This window comes from Octopus sinensis, linkage group LG21, assembly GCF_006345805.1.
Source record: "Octopus sinensis linkage group LG21, ASM634580v1, whole genome shotgun sequence".
NCBI classification, from domain to species: Eukaryota; Metazoa; Mollusca; class Cephalopoda; order Octopoda; family Octopodidae; genus Octopus; species Octopus sinensis.
Window position 1 is genome coordinate 14,321,785 of NC_043017.1, and position 16,342 is coordinate 14,338,126.

Genomic DNA, 16,342 nt, shown 5'->3' on the forward strand with positions numbered 1-16,342 from the left:
TCATTTCATCCTTTAATGTCTATGGAATGATGACTAAATTAAGAAACTGATGCATGTGAAGAGATCCTTGAGTTCATGGATGAATGAGATAACGAAAGAAATAATTAAACATGAGATAAAAATAAGGAAGAGTAAGACAAGTTTTTCTATTTCAGACGGCTCACTGAACTCTCCGGAACTAGCATTATATACAGACGCTGCTCTTTCGTTTAGCTCATGTGGCTGGTGTTACTCGGTGTTGTAAGCTGCACATAGCAAACATATTATATTACTTGACTATTAATTATTAAGAGGCAATTATGAGAAAATTATCTTGTTGCAATCTTTAACTGCAAAATGGATTGATAAACCCTCAAGAATTGTAGATTGTGAAGCCATAATTAGCTGTCTGTAATAATCAATGTTTCTAGCGAGAAACTAAAATAGTCAAAGCATAATTAAATAAGACATTTCTCAAAACCATTTATAATTTCAAAGTCCAAAAATATATTTGAAAATAAGTGATTCATTTAATTGCTACCATCAAAAACGTACTCCCAGGCGAAGTCTACATGATTTTTGGAATTTTTTCTTATTCTCCTTTAATATTCTTCAAAGAATATTACAAAGACTAAATGATAATCCCTCAAATTCAATATTAGTGTTGTAAGTTTTATCAAAATCAATCAAAACAGCAACTGCAGAAGTGTTTCAAGAATAGGTGGTGCTAAAAAAAGAGGTTCGGCCATGAGAGTAATTAATGGACTAGATAAGTAAATCTATAGGGAGATTCTACAAATTGTAATTATTTCGAATTTCATGTCTATTCTAAATTAATAAATTCAATTAGAATTACTAACGAGGTTAGCAAAGTCTTTACCTTCTGCTTTGTGATGCAGTTGCCTGGTTGGGTGAGATGACAGCGTCAAATATGGCAAAGATTTTATGATTTTAGATAAAGTTGAATTTGATGATAATGGGTTGTTTGTTTTCGCATAAAGGAAGAACAAATTAGAATTGGAGATGAAGAGTTACTTAAATCTTCTGAAAATAAACACAAAAACTTCCAAAATTTCGAATTCATCTATCTATCTGCCCATCCATCTATATAACCTTAGGTCAGCTCTTTATGAATAGATCTATGATCAACAACAGTCCTGAGTTGACCATCAATTTCTTTTCTTTTTGTGAGTTTGTATATAAACATACATATCTACACACACACACACAGGAGACTACACTTCCAAAGTAAAGTTCATTTAAGATCGTAGGATGCGATTTAAAGGAGATTAGTCTACTATTTCTAGCAGATCAAACACACTTCTATTTTTAAACTTTAATGTTACTTCATTAACTGATCAATCTGTCACACTTTATCTGGAAGGAGTCCTTCACTTAGAGATTGTAGTGACCCACTCACTAGAACACCTACCAGGACTGGCAGCCACACCCATTACAGCTATTCTGGTGAAACAGTTGTCAGATTGTGGATTAATATTATCATTTTATCATTGCAAGAAAGATGCCCAACCACTAGAAATATCACACCCACTACAGCTAATTTTGCTATAAAATAAAAAATAGTTGTCTTATTGCAAGAAAGGAGAATGATGAGTGCTTAAGAGATAAATAGGGAATACGTAAAAAAAAAAAAAAAGAAAAGAAAAGAAAACTTATATTATGTCTACAAAAGTGCAACAAAAGGAAACAAAAGGTTTTTTTTGATGGGGTGGGGCAGGAGGAGGCGGAGGAGGAGGAGCTCAGTTGGCAGGTACTAACATAGAGGACACTCAACAAAAGGCAGCAGCCAACATAATACAGTTTTGAACCTTGAGTCCAAATCCAAGTAACTTCAGAACACACTCAATGGTGAAAAGAATAGTGAAGGCAATGTTTATGTATTTTTGAACGTTCAGGAAGATTTTGGCCTGTGGGTTCGGTTCAGGATAAGGGTTGACATAGAACTGAAAAAGGAACAAAATACCAAGAAACAATATTACTATATATATGTAAGAAATCCATACTAAAATACTTGCCTGTTTATTGATTGCTCTGTATTTCCTGTGTGACTGGTCTCAATATATTTTAAACATGCTCAGACACCAACAAATATTCAATCAAGTAATACCATCATTTACTTTACTAACACAGCCGTTAAATCAATCACAATCTTCTGCTTTGTTATCATCATCATCACCATTATTATTATTATTATTATTATTATTATTAGTAGTAGTAGTAGTAGTAGTAGTAGTAGTAGTAATAGTAGCATTAATCAAAGTAGGATGAGTGAGATACACTTGATGGAGGTAATTGCTGATGGTGTCTACAAGATTGAATATTTGGTGATTCATAGTAAATCTAGCATCCATAGCTAGCATCCGAGAGGAAAGAAGATTACAGTTGCCTAACATCCTAGAACAAGCAAAACAAAACCTAGTTCCTCAACAACTTTTTCTAGTTTAAAAAAAAAAAAGGAAAAGAAATGACAGCAGAAGCAACATAGGTAAAGCCAATATTGGAACTGAAAGAAACCCAGAAAAATGGAGAAATGAAAGAATTTGTTTAGCTAAAGCTGAGATGTACAAACATTTACATGTGTGTGTGTGTGTGTGTGTGTTGTGTGTGTGTGTGTGTGTGTGTGGTGTGTGTGTGTGTGTATGTGTATGTATGTGTGTGTGTATATATATATATATACACACACGCGCGCAAAATATTTACAAGTGTGTATATACCTACGTGTGCATATGTATGTGTGCATATCTCTGCATGTGTGTACACACATACACACACATATGTATAGGTAATAAGCGATGCACAAAATTAAAGATGTTATTTCACAGAGAATCATTTTATTGAAATCAAATAATATTTTGTGCCAAGAATTAATAATGTTCCAAATATCATGAGAAGAGTTTGGTTTTCTTTTTTGACTGTTGAACATCACAGCTTTGAAAAAAATAAACAGTAAGTGCTTTAAGATCTCTAAAGTACCAAAAGCTGCTACCTTTCAGATTGTGAAAAGCTCCATAAAAACTACTAAAATTTCTCTGATTGTTTGACTCCTTAATAAAGAGATCAATTCTTGATTTTGCAATAAGATCTGATGTAAGAGAACAGAGTGACAAAGAACCCTTGGCAGACTTGGTAGATACAATATTAGAGTAACTGATATATGTTTGATAACATATAGCATTAGTGTAGGTTAGTGGTACACACAATATATATGTGTATGTATCCTAGTATACATATATCATTGAAGAGAGAGTGAACTTTCTGCTGATGCACATTGCTAACTATAGCTGATAGGATACTGGGAAACAATATATATATACACACACACACGCACAAAATATGGGGGTTTAGTTCACAGGTGATCTAAATGACTAAGTATGCTGGGTAAGTGCTGTAACAGATTACCAGGACTGCAAGGTCATAGCTGAGATGGGAATCATGGAACCTTTGTTGATTCCCAATATAGCAGATCGATAACTGTTAAAGAGGACAACAAATGTTAAAGCAAGACAAACATCACAAGTTATAAACATTATTATTATTGGAAGAATTCAGTCTTACAGCTGTTTCTGTGATATCCCAAAGTATGGGATATTCTGCCATCGGAGATGAATATTTTCCTATTTTCCCTATTTGTCTCTGATGATGGAATATCCCATATTCTGGGATATCTCAGAAACAATAATAATAATAATGTATATGACTTGAGATGTTTGTCTTGCATTAATGTTTGTTGTCCTCTTTAACAATTATATATCATATACATACACACACACACACACACATATATATATATAATATATATATATATGTATATATTGGCAGGGCTGGCCTGCTAGGTAGCCGGCCAGAATGCTAGAAGAAGATCATCAACGATCAAACTACAAGGGAAATTCTCTAGAGGAAGAATTCAGCGAACACCAGAACCAACTTTGGCGGGCAGGACATATGTTGGTTCTGGTGTTCGCTGAATTCTTCCTCTAGAGAATTTATTTCCCTTGTAGTTTGATCGTTGATGATCTTCTTCTAGCATTCTGGCCGGCTACCTAGCAGGCCAGCCCTGCCAATATACACATATATTTGAATTTTCTCTGACTCCTCAGATTTTTTGAATGCTGGACTACTGGTTTTAAATTGATATTAAAATTAATATTAATTTATCTCCCTCAATTTTTAAATATATATATATATATACATACATATGTATATATTTTTAGATACCAAGGCCTAAATTCCCTGTAGGAGAGGTAGTCATATATATATATATATATATATATATATGTATGTATATTGGTAAAAACGGTAAGATGCAGCCAGACTTTTCACACAGAGGGGATATATATATGTGTATATATATATATATATATATATGTATATATATATATATATATATATATATATGTATATATATATATATATATATATGTATATATATATATATATATATATATATATATATATATATATACATATACATACATATACATTCATACATACATACATACATATACATACATACATATATACATACACATATATATATATATATACCCTCTGTGTGAAAAGTCTGGCTTCATCCGAAAAAATATATATTATGAAACAAAAATAAACACAAAATTTATTACACGAATCTGTTACCACCACGACAGACAACTATTTAACGCTGAACACGAGTTTGATGTTGAATACATCCACAAATTTTCCGCTCAGATAGCTCTTCCCAAGACTACAAGACGGCTTCGTGCAATTCATGCCTCGTTGTAGGGTTTTTCAGTTCAACTTTATCGGCCAAAACTTTGAAAATGCCTTCATCTAATGGATTCCACGTGTAAACATGTGTTGAATAGAACTCACTGAATAAATCTTAACTGTGTTGTCAATTGTATGCACCTGACATATGCTAACGTGTTTGCAGCCAGACTTTTCACACAAAAGATATATAATAAATGTTTCAGTAATGAGAAAATGGATTTGGTATTAATCTTTCTTTTGTACAACTGTCAATTCCACCCATCCTGCTACTGTCCCTTATGGGTGGGAATCCTTTCAGAATGTTGTGTTGCATCCGTTTTGAAGACTGGGTCTCATCAGATACATCTATACATAAAGGTTTGTGTCTCCCTAACCAGATGGGCATATAACAACATGTCAGCCAAAACTTGGGATCGTTGTACATCCATCTTCTTGTTACTTAAGCAATTATTATTATTATCATCTCAACTAACACTGCAGAATTCCTCAAGTAGATCCAATGGAAACACACCCCGACTGTGGATGATACATTTACTTTCTAATTTAAATTCAATGTGAAAACTAAAATTAATTAGATTATTATTTTTTAATGAAGTTTGTATATTTGTCATTGAAATCTTTTTCACATCACAAAAGTGGAAGAGAAGTACTGTTGTCCGTTAGCCAAGAGTCTAAAACTTGAATGGTAGGAAAGGACTTTTAGAATGTGACCTGACCCAAATACTTGCAACAGTGGAGTCTGTTAAAGGCACGTAAGAGGGAAGTTTGGTGGAGCTAAACTGATTTAAGATTAAATTCACCACTTCCCAAGGGAAGCTTAAAGACGGTTTCTATTTACCAACTTTCAGTCACAAGACTGATTGACTTCAAACTATGGTTGCCTAACCCTAACCCAAAGATAATGGAATCAACCAACAAAATTGTTAAAGGGCTTCAAGGTCACAGAATGAATGAAGATGCTATAAATCCATTTGGAATTCTCCTTAGTAGAGCCATAAAGTTGCATCCATGTCTGTAATTATGGAACAGCCCAAATTATGAGCCAACCCATCTAGTTTATATAATTATTGTATTAAAATGAAATGTTCAAAGCAGGAATCATCTACAACTAGGCCCTGTATTACCAAATTTCCCTCACTGTGCTTTGGTGAACCTGATGTCAGGATGGAAGATATATGCTTAAGGTTCTGTTGGTAGGATTGAACTCAAAGTCACACATTTGTAAAGGAAACTTGTAAATCACTTAGCCATAACAGTATTATAATTACACACTACAACTGTTTGATTCATTTGCATATGCAAATGGGGTTAATGCAAGACAAGTGTTTTGTAAACTGGTTAGAGTAACACAGCACTCAGGAGCCAGAGAAAAAGTGTTAAAAAAACTTGTAAAGGTTATTGGATTCTCTGGTTAGAATTATTTCCTGCTAAATAAATTGTTTTGCTTTTACTGGTTTTAGTTATTCAACTGTGGCCATGTGGGAGCACAGTCTACAATGGTTTTAGTTAATTAAACAAATCCTAGAATTTATTTAAGTCTGTAGCTGATTTCATAGAACTGGTAACTTATGGTTTTTGACAAAGGGATTTACATGGGGACACACACACACATATATATATACAAATCTAAGTTTTTATATATATATATTATGATTAAAGCTGCAAAAACATCACAAAAACACTGCTACTCAGAGTGTCACATTCCTGTTTGTGATCCAGAATCTGCCTGATGAACTGGAACGTGAAACTCTGAGCAGCAGTTTTTTGTGATGTTTTTGCAGTTTTAATAATAAAGCATATTACTCTACCTCTGGTACTCGAGTACTATTTTTCCCACCTTGTTTCACACACACACACACACACACACACACACACATATATATATATATATATATATATATAATATATATATATATTATATATATATATATATATATATATACCGGAGTAAACACATAAATGTGAAACAAGGTGGAAAAAAGAGTACTCAAATACCAGTGGTAGAGTAATATGCTTTATTTAAAGCAGCAGAAAATTCAACAAAATCAGCAACGGGAAACTCAGAGTAACAGATTTTGTTGAATTTTCTGCTGCTTTAAATAAAGTATATATATATATATATATATATATATATAATATATATATATATATATATATATACATACATATATATATATATATATTATATATATATATATATATATATACATATAATATATATATATATTATACACACTTACATATCCACATATATACATGTATACAATGGAGTTCACACTATTTCTGTCTACTAAACTTCATTCAAAGAAGATGCTCAAGGGTGTCAGGCAGTGAAATTGAATCTAGCTATGTGGCTATGAAACAAACTCCTTAGCCACATGCCTGTACCTGGTCTGAAGTTTACTTACTCTTTTGTTTTGTACTTACTGTTTTATTTTCAGTTTTATATACTATGAATTGATATTTTTAATAATATTACTATTTCGTAGTCTTGTGAGGTCAATTTATTTATGAGGCAGAATTAAACCGTTTGACAGGGTTATTCAACATGAAAAATATGACTCACACCTGATAGAAACCAGAATCCAAGGATTTTTGTAAAGAGCTGTATTGACAACATTATTATTAAGTTCCAAGAGAGTTCAATAAATTTTAATTTCTGCGAGAAATGAAAGAATTTCCACACAGTACCCAAACTCTCTTCAGGGTTTTCATTGCTATCTCCTAGCATTTTATCATAAGAAATTGTTCTACCAAAATAGTTCCAGACTGTTACAAGTTGAAGATTCTGTTCCACACTCTCCCTTGTCTTACACTGAAAATGTTCTGATGGGTCTATGTCAGAATAACACGCATGAAATACAAACTCCTGTTCCCCAGACACTTTGTGAGTTTTAAATATTCAACAATAGTTGGCTTTGTTTTCTGTCCCTCCCATATATATTTGCATTATGCACACACACACACACACACACGTGTGTGTATATATACACACACATGTGTGAATATATGTATGTATATGTAGAATGTTTTGCAATACTGTGAAAAGCTGAAAAGTCTCCTCCTAATTCATTTGTATTGAGAAAAAGAACAAAAAGAAGAAACACCCTTGCCATTAATTGTTTAACGAGAAAATAGGTTTGCTGATTTATATTTGTCCATTAAAATTGGACAACTTAGTGAAAATGAAGTTGAATTTAGTAAAATAGGGTCTTTTGATAACCTTGCAAAGGTAGCAGCTAGAAATTGAAAAAAATGAAAGCAAGAGAACAATCTTTGAGACCCTATGTTTCCTGGCTTACCCTTATGCCAAATCCCATTAATTTCAGCACACATTCTATTGTGAACAACACTGAGAATGCTAAATTAAGTTTCTGAAGAGCATTTTTATATTCATGTGACGAGCCATTATACTGACAAAGAAAGGGAAAAAATATAATGAGCTTATTTTCTTTCTAGACAAAAATACCAACGAACGATTTAAAACAAAAGAAAAAAAAAAGAAAGACAGAAGGCAACAACAATATTCAAGAAACAAAAAATGAAATGAAGCATTAATTCTGAAAGAAAGCATTAGTAAAATATTGGAAATATAATACTTCATGTGTCAATAGTGAGATTATTATTATCATAAATGATACAGTTAACGACATCTATTAATTACTAATTAACTTTGTAAAATTAACCATTTTCAAATATTTATTTTCTCATTGTATGAGTCATTAGTCATCCAATTTAATGTTCATTTAATCAAATCAAATTTTACTTCATTTTTAACGAAATACTTCATTACAGATAAAACTCTAACTTCGCATTAATAACAATAAAAACAACAACAACAACAATTATTATAACAGCAGCAGCCCTAGTAGTAGTAGTAGTAGTAGTAGTAGTAGTAGTAGTAACGACAAGAAGGAAAATAAAAACATTCCTTTCTTTGAATTGATTTGATAGGGGTGTTATAATCATGGAGAGTACAGATGAAGCTTTAGAGGTCAGGGTACCAGTAATTAGAGATAAGATAAAGACGTAAGAGTCTACATTTTGTGCAACACCACATGGTTAGCTGTTGTTTCTGGCACTACTGGGTACTCTCCAATGTTCCCACAAAGTGAATTTGATGGTGGTGGTGGAGACGGGAGGGAAGGGTTGCCTGTTTAACTGCTGCTGGCTTAGGTATGAAACAAACAGACTATGCTTTTACATGTTGTTGGGGGAAGGCAAGGGGCCAATTACTCTATGTATTATCTATCTATCAATCATCTAGCTAGTTAACTAGCAAGCTAAATATATATATATATATATATATATGTGCGTGTGTGTGATGGGCGTCCCCACAATTTCCATCAACCAAATTTTATTCACAAGGGATTAATCTGATCCCCAGGTGTCATACAATGGGATGATCCTAAAACTCTGTGGTTGCAAATATTCCAGCCTCACAATCAAACCTGCATTTCAATAGATCCAACTGTAAGCCAGCAAGAAATACACCAAATGATGAACAAGGAATAGTTTAATAAACAGATCTTTCCAGAATTATATGAATGTTGGCACCTGACATGAAATTAAATCATACACAGGTATCTCCATGGAGTAAACAATATTTTAATGTACAGCAGGGTGCAACAGACTGTGAATATATATATATATATATATATATATATATATATATATATATATAACAGTTCTTATGTAGATGATGAGGATTAGAGGCTCTGAACAGAAACTAGATGAAATGACATGCTTTGTCTAGCTCTGTCTTCCTGTCTGCCTAATACGTTTCAGATATAATTAATCATTATCTCCTGACAGTAGAGAGTGGATGGGTCTCACAACATCCTGCCACCTGCCCTAGTCCTTCACAGAAGGAAATATATCTTGGCTTTTCTGGGTGTCATAGTTTTCATTTAGCATATCTTTTCTAGCTTGATGCTATTTCTATCAGCAATAACTGCATGGCATCAACTGAAGACATTTGATCATAGTTCTATCACTTGAAAGAGCCTCTGTGACAGGCCTAAAGTGTCTCCAGCATCAGGTTCTTATAAAAATTTGTAATAAACTATAGATTTATTCCTAATAGATTATCATTCAACTGGCTGATAATAATGCTTAGATTATCTTCCTTTAATATATATCAATACCATAACAGTGTTGACCAGTTTTAAAATAGGTATGCCACAATGCTGTGCTTTAAAGGGTTATCAGTATGTAGGTAAGGAGCAGAGCATATAATTAGAAGACACTGCCTCAAATAAACAATCCAATCCATATGGCGGTGCCCCAGCATGGCCACAGCTCATGAGCTGAAACTAGAATCAATCAATCAATCAATATCAGAAAGGGAAAGTGGATTTATGAGATTGATAAAGACAGAGAGGTTATGATGGTTGATAGGGGCCTGTGTGTGTGTATTTCCTGATATTTCCACTCTTTTACAGTGAGACAAACAATTCCCAATAGTTCTTGTCATTTAAAGAAATACTTTTCCACTATTTTCTCTTCTGTCTAGACAAATGATATAAAATTTCCTGATATTTCCCATCCTTTATAGTAAAATACTATTATATTTCCCTGTATATTTTTCTGAAACAAAAGTCAGTAAACATGAAGAATAAAACAATAATTTTACTTAGCTGCCATAGTTTTGCTATTTCTTCAGAAAAACAACATAAAACAAGAAACTAATCTAGAAATTAGATAAAATTTAAATATTTCCAAATAAAATTTTTTTTAATGATTTAATTTATGTAGACAGTAGAAAATTATACTTCTAATTAACAATTATCATAATTACAAGCTATCATATAATTACAAGCTATCATAAGATTTTAATATGCTATGATTTTAATAGGGACAATTTAATTAACTGTACCCATCCCTTATAAGTTTCTATCTTTAAATTCAAAAGCATCTTTACAAAATAAACCATTTGTGCTTTATAATTTACTAAAACATAGATTCATCGTTAAAAAACAAATTAATAACAGTCAGTTACTACTATCAATTATGCTGACATTGTATAGTTACTAATTCTTAATAAGGACAATAAAAAATCGAAAGAGAATTTAATAAAAGAGAAACATGAAGGACGAATTTACCTTCATCATGAGGACGACTGTATTTAAAGCAATCAGTATCATGACGACATATTCGAACTTAGGTGACACAACAACCTTCCATATTTTGTATTTTAAGGAATTTTTATTTTTGGGCATATATCGACATGATGGCCGTGCTTCAATGGCAAATTCTATACACTGTTTCTGAAATGTAAGAAAACAATATTGCATAAACGACCAAATTTTGAAATAGCAATTATTAGATTCAGTACAGCTTATATATAAGACAACATTCTTGAAGATTCTGGAGACCAGTGTTTCCAAAAGATTTTCTTGTCAAAACATATTTTAAAGCAAATAAAATATGATAAAGCAATGTGAAACAAAGCTCAAGGACAAAACACACCACTGGGAATCGAACTGAGGATTGTGAGTTGAACACTCTAACCACTTTGTGTTTAAAACACATTGCTCCAGCCCACTCAGAGGGCAAAAAATGAATTGTACCTGTTATTCAAAGGGGCCAGCCTTGTAACATTCTGTGTCATGCTGAATCTCCCTGAGAATTACATTAAGGGGTATGCATGTCTGTGGAATACTCAGCCACTTGCACATTAATTTCATGGGCAGGTTGTTCCACTGAACAGGAACACTCACCATTGTAACCAACAAAGAACTAATTGTATCTGATGCTCAGGTTTGGCCACATATTTTCGTATATAAGTATTTATGGATCTTATATGGAGGTAGGGAATATGTTTCATGTATTTTAAAAGTAATTTAGTCAAGAAGGGGTCATACACATGGCCTTCTAAACACCACCAACCATTGGAGGTACCATCTGAAGATATCTTCCCTCCTCTGACTAGTCTCAGAGAGCCTGTGAAGGGTTAGGAATTAACCTTCTCTGCTAGAATTAAGAAGTTAATGAACTTTAATATAATTGCACACAAATCACATAATCCTTAATAAAGAGAAAGGAAAAGAAAAATAATTTTAATTTGTAAGACCAGGGAAAATATTAAGTGATAATCTGATAATTCAATTGTTAACAGACTGTGGTGAAAGATGGAAGAAAACACATTGCTAAAATTGCCAAGAAGGCTGAGGGTGTCTTGGCATCACTCACCAAGTCCTTTGTGAGCCACTCTCTGGCTATCTATCTGAGATTTTATATAGCTATGGTGTGACCTCACCTGGAATTTGCATCACCAGTCTGGAACCCCAATCTTGCCCAGGATATTAATCATCTGGAAGCCGTTCAGCGATGTGCAACCAAGAGAATACCCTCCATCAGGCATTTGCCATATTCTGAACGCCTTACTTCCCTGGGTATGGATACATTGAAACTCCAACGTCTGGCAGCTGACTTGGCAGACACCCATAAAATTATCAACCATCTTACAAACAATAACCCTGAGCACCTTTTCAAACTCCACCTGTCTAACACCTGTGGACATGTTTACAAAGTCAGAAAGCAGCACAGCTCCCATGACTTTCGGAAACATTTTTTCACGCTAAGAGTTGCTGAAGCAAGAAACAAACTGCCGGCATCAGTTGTTAGTTGTCGGAGCACTGCATCCTTCAAAATTCCCATGCTTCCTGAGATTCGCCTACACTACACCTGATTTTCTCTCCTCCATACACACGCAAGCATGTATCTGACTCATACACTGTTCACTTCCCAGACATTTGTACATTACTGCATATGCTTTATATGCACTTTTGACAAGTTGTGGTGCACTGAGCACTGTATACAAGAATTTCATTATTATTATAATTATAAAATACGAAAAGTGAGAAAGAAGAACTAAGAAATGTCAAATACCTGGTTTTTATCTAAATCTTGATCTACTAATTCGTTTTCTCCTTGCTCTTGAAACGTTATGATAATTAAGGCCACAAAGATGTTAACAAAGAAAAATGGAAAGACAATGAAAAACACAACGTAGTATATTGCCATTTCCATTCGGGAGCCAGGTTTTGGTCCCATATCATCGTTTGTGGAGTCCATGGAATTCTTCAAAACTCTAGAAAAAAAAAGAAAAAATATATTTATTAATAAAAATACATTTGTCAATTTAAATATATTTATTAAATTTGAAATCAAAAACAATATTTGGTTTTGGAATAAAGTTTAGATAAAAATGAAACTAAATATTTCTCACATTGATAGAAAGCCACAAATGTTGGTGACAGAGAATTGTGGTTGACTGAACTGGTTCCTCATATATGACTGGTACTTATTAACAACACTCAAATATAAGGTAAAGGTTATTCTGATAGAATATAAACCTTGGATGTCAAACATCCAAAGTAAGTCCTGAAAGACATTTTATCCTGTCTTCTATAAAGTTTGCTGCCTCACACAGCTTTAAACATCATATTAACCATGTTAGCCCAACCAGAAATAGGTTCCTCTTTTTTTTAACTTTACACATGAGGTATTTCATAGCAGCCTTTGTCTTACATTGCCATGTTTATACCAAAGTTCATTCCTTCTTCATTGCTACCTTTTCTCAGTCATCTAACATCTGATGTCAACTTATAAGACGAAAGTTCAATGAATAAATTTAATAAGACAGAAACTTGTTCACAGTTATTTCCCCATTTCTCACCAAACACTTCCTTCCCACTGCATGTCTCCCCTCCACCATTCTCTTCAAGCTTGTCTTATTTACCTTTTTTCAACAAAATAAATTAAACCTAACAATTTTCTCTTCACTACATGTATAGTTTCAATTAAGAGCATAAATTATTTGGGCAAGGGAAGGATTACCATATTAGGTTAATCCTTACTCACCGAAAACAATAAACAATAAAGGTGTTGTGTAGTTAGGCAAGTTACTTTACTCTACCTCCCAAAGAAATACTGTGGCTAGTAAGGTTTTTACCTTCATCTACCCTTAAGGTCAGATGCAATAATCAGAGAGTTACGTTGGTGCTGGCATAGTTTTTAATAATGCAACACTAATGTGTCACCATTTTACAGTTGTGTCACATTGTCTGTGTAGTTAATCTAATTCTCTTTTGATAATTGTTTGTTCTGGATGTAGAGGCTATTTCTGTGATCTCCATAGGATCCGTAACACTAGTGATATCAATGTAACAGCAGCTGGGAGGATTGCGGTGGGATGATGCTCAGGGGAAGCAGGACTGAGAAGAGGAACTGAAAGGATTAGCACATTACATGTGGTGAGAGGGGAAGAGATGAGTAGGTCTGGTGGTCCTAAGAGGAGACATCAGATCAGTCAGCAGAGAGAGGCAGAGACACAGCATATTTGTGGAAGGAAGATTGAAGTGTGTGTCCGGCATTGTTTTATTGTTCTTCTCATCAATGATTACATTTAATTTTTCTTCTTTGAAATACAAGATTTTTATGAAGGAGAAAGAAAACAAATTGTTTGTATCTCTCTCCATATTTAGAAAGTTGTTCAAGTTATTGACTCATGTCAGAACAAGAGACTGTGACATTCCATCCAGATGATATTGGCTGATTGTAAGAAATTAGCAGTCAAGTACTGGGCTTTATTTGTCTTCTTTCTCTCTTTTTGGTCAGTTGTAGAGTAATGGGTTCCACAAAATTTAGACATCAAAACAGTGGTCCCATGCTTACATTAAGGGTTGAGGATTCAAAGAAAGGTTAGGTTGACCTAAGCCCTGGAACAAATTTAGTTGCAGTAACACAATGTGGTCAGTATGGTTACTTTAATAAAATAAAATTTTATTTGTATCAAAGTGAGGTATGCTTTTTGATCAACGTTTAAATCAAGCAAGCAACAGCAAGGGAGACAACTCCAAAGCAGAACTAGATTAGTAGAATGGATTGATCGTTTGGCATTTAGATGACCCTGTCTAATGTAATGCTTATTTATGTCCGTTGTTTTGAATGAATCTTGCATTATCTTGTAGCTTCAAGATTTCAATCATGTGATAGTTTATTTTTATAATGATATTGTAGGGTAGGTGTGAGAAGCCAGATCTGGTGAGTTTAAATGCTAAAGGATTAAAACAGAAAATGTGGAAACAAGAAAAACAGTGCGGTCTTTAGTAGGTAAGGTTTCAATTTTAGACATGGTTTGGGTTTATTAAATTGAAACACGGGATTAATTTAAAATTCATATAATGTATGCCCTAAATGTGAATGGAACCATAGCAGAACTGATAAACGAAACTACAAAGCAGAAAACTCAAACACAAAGTAGAAAGCTGTTTGATCTTACGTTGGCCAACCTTCTCCTGTTGTGACAGTAAACAATGTCAGCATTGCATACATAGCATTGTCGTAATGGAAATCTTGCCGGAGCCATTCCCGGTTCTTAACGCGCGGTTTATCTGACTTATCTTCATAATCAAAATATTGACCCCTGTAATAATAATAATACCAACAACATTATAAGAATAAGAATAACAGTTTCAAAATTTGGAACAAGGCCAACAATTTTAGGGGATGGGGAAAGGGAATTACATCAAACCCAATACTTGAATGGTACAAAAAGTACTTTCCTGAAAGAATGAAAGGCAAATTGACATTGAAGGGATTTGAACTCAGAATGCATAGATCCCAAACTAAAAATCACAAGGTATTCTAAGCAACAATGTAAGGACTCTGCAAATTTGCCACTTAGTTGTTGAATTAAATCCCTGAAAATTCTCTTTTTTCAAAATTAACTAAAACATTAAGAATGTCTCCCATTAGAAATCTAAGTAAGGAATGGTTAAGAAGCAAGACTGAGAGAATGGTAACTTACTGACATTCTTCTCGTGTGGATTTTGACATGTCTGTACAGTAAAAAAACTTTCCTTTGAATAATTGCACAGCCATTACAGCAAAAATGAATTGAAATAAAAGATATACAATAAGAATGTTGGATACATTCTTTAATGAGTTCACCACACAATCAAACACAGCCTGAAAATGAAAAAAAGAAAAAATACTGTTTAGAATCATTTAGATTTACCATCCAATCAAGCATAACACATAACCAACAACTGTGTAACAATGTGTGTGTGTGGGGGAGGGGGAATTTTTTCTGTACCAAGGATAAGATTTTGAGTGAATGTGTGGGGGTTGCACCTATAATCAAAATACAATTTATATTATTGATACAATAACCCCCCCACACACACACACAAGATACAGCAAAATTCATATAAAATTACTGGTTTTTGTCTTAAGCGATCTTTCTTTTTCTTTTTATTGTTTGACATGTGAGGTTTTAGATGTTGGTGACATACTTGGATGCAGGCAAGGTGTATTTCCCTTACTTCTGCTTTAAAATTGATTTTAAAATAGAAATGTTAGGTGTATAGACAGGGAGTTTATGTTGTGTGGATATAGTCAAGGGATATCCAATCAAGGGAAATGTGTAAAGCATGTAAATATATAGAAGGGGTCTAATCAGGGAGATTGTGTATAGTGTGGAGAGTTTGAAAAGAAAATTAGATTGTCAACCTTCATCTTCAACATAATCTATGTAATTGATTTAATTCAACTGAGAAAATTATAAAAATATAAAGAAAAGAAATTA

The 16,342-nt window shown here is 33.3% G+C and overlaps 1 protein-coding gene across 2 annotated transcripts in view; it reads right to left on the reverse strand.

The window, feature by feature from the left end:
- Positions 1–16,342, reverse strand: part of LOC115222732 (voltage-dependent calcium channel type A subunit alpha-1) — a 998,519-nt gene that overhangs the window by 131,987 nt on the left and 850,190 nt on the right. Inside the window, exons 31-35 of one of the 2 annotated variants that reach the window (XM_036511821.1) lie at positions 15,563–15,723; positions 15,035–15,178; positions 12,640–12,841; positions 10,851–11,015; positions 1,809–1,943 (exon numbers count right to left, since the gene is read on the reverse strand). In XM_036511821.1, the coding sequence (XP_036367714.1) occupies positions 1,809–1,943; positions 10,851–11,015; positions 12,640–12,841; positions 15,035–15,178; positions 15,563–15,723 (807 nt within the window). Of the gene's footprint in view, positions 1–1,808; positions 1,944–8,048; positions 8,160–10,850; positions 11,016–12,639; positions 12,842–15,034; positions 15,179–15,562; positions 15,724–16,342 lie in introns of both variants that reach the window. The other variant, XM_036511820.1, reaches the window with a different exon arrangement.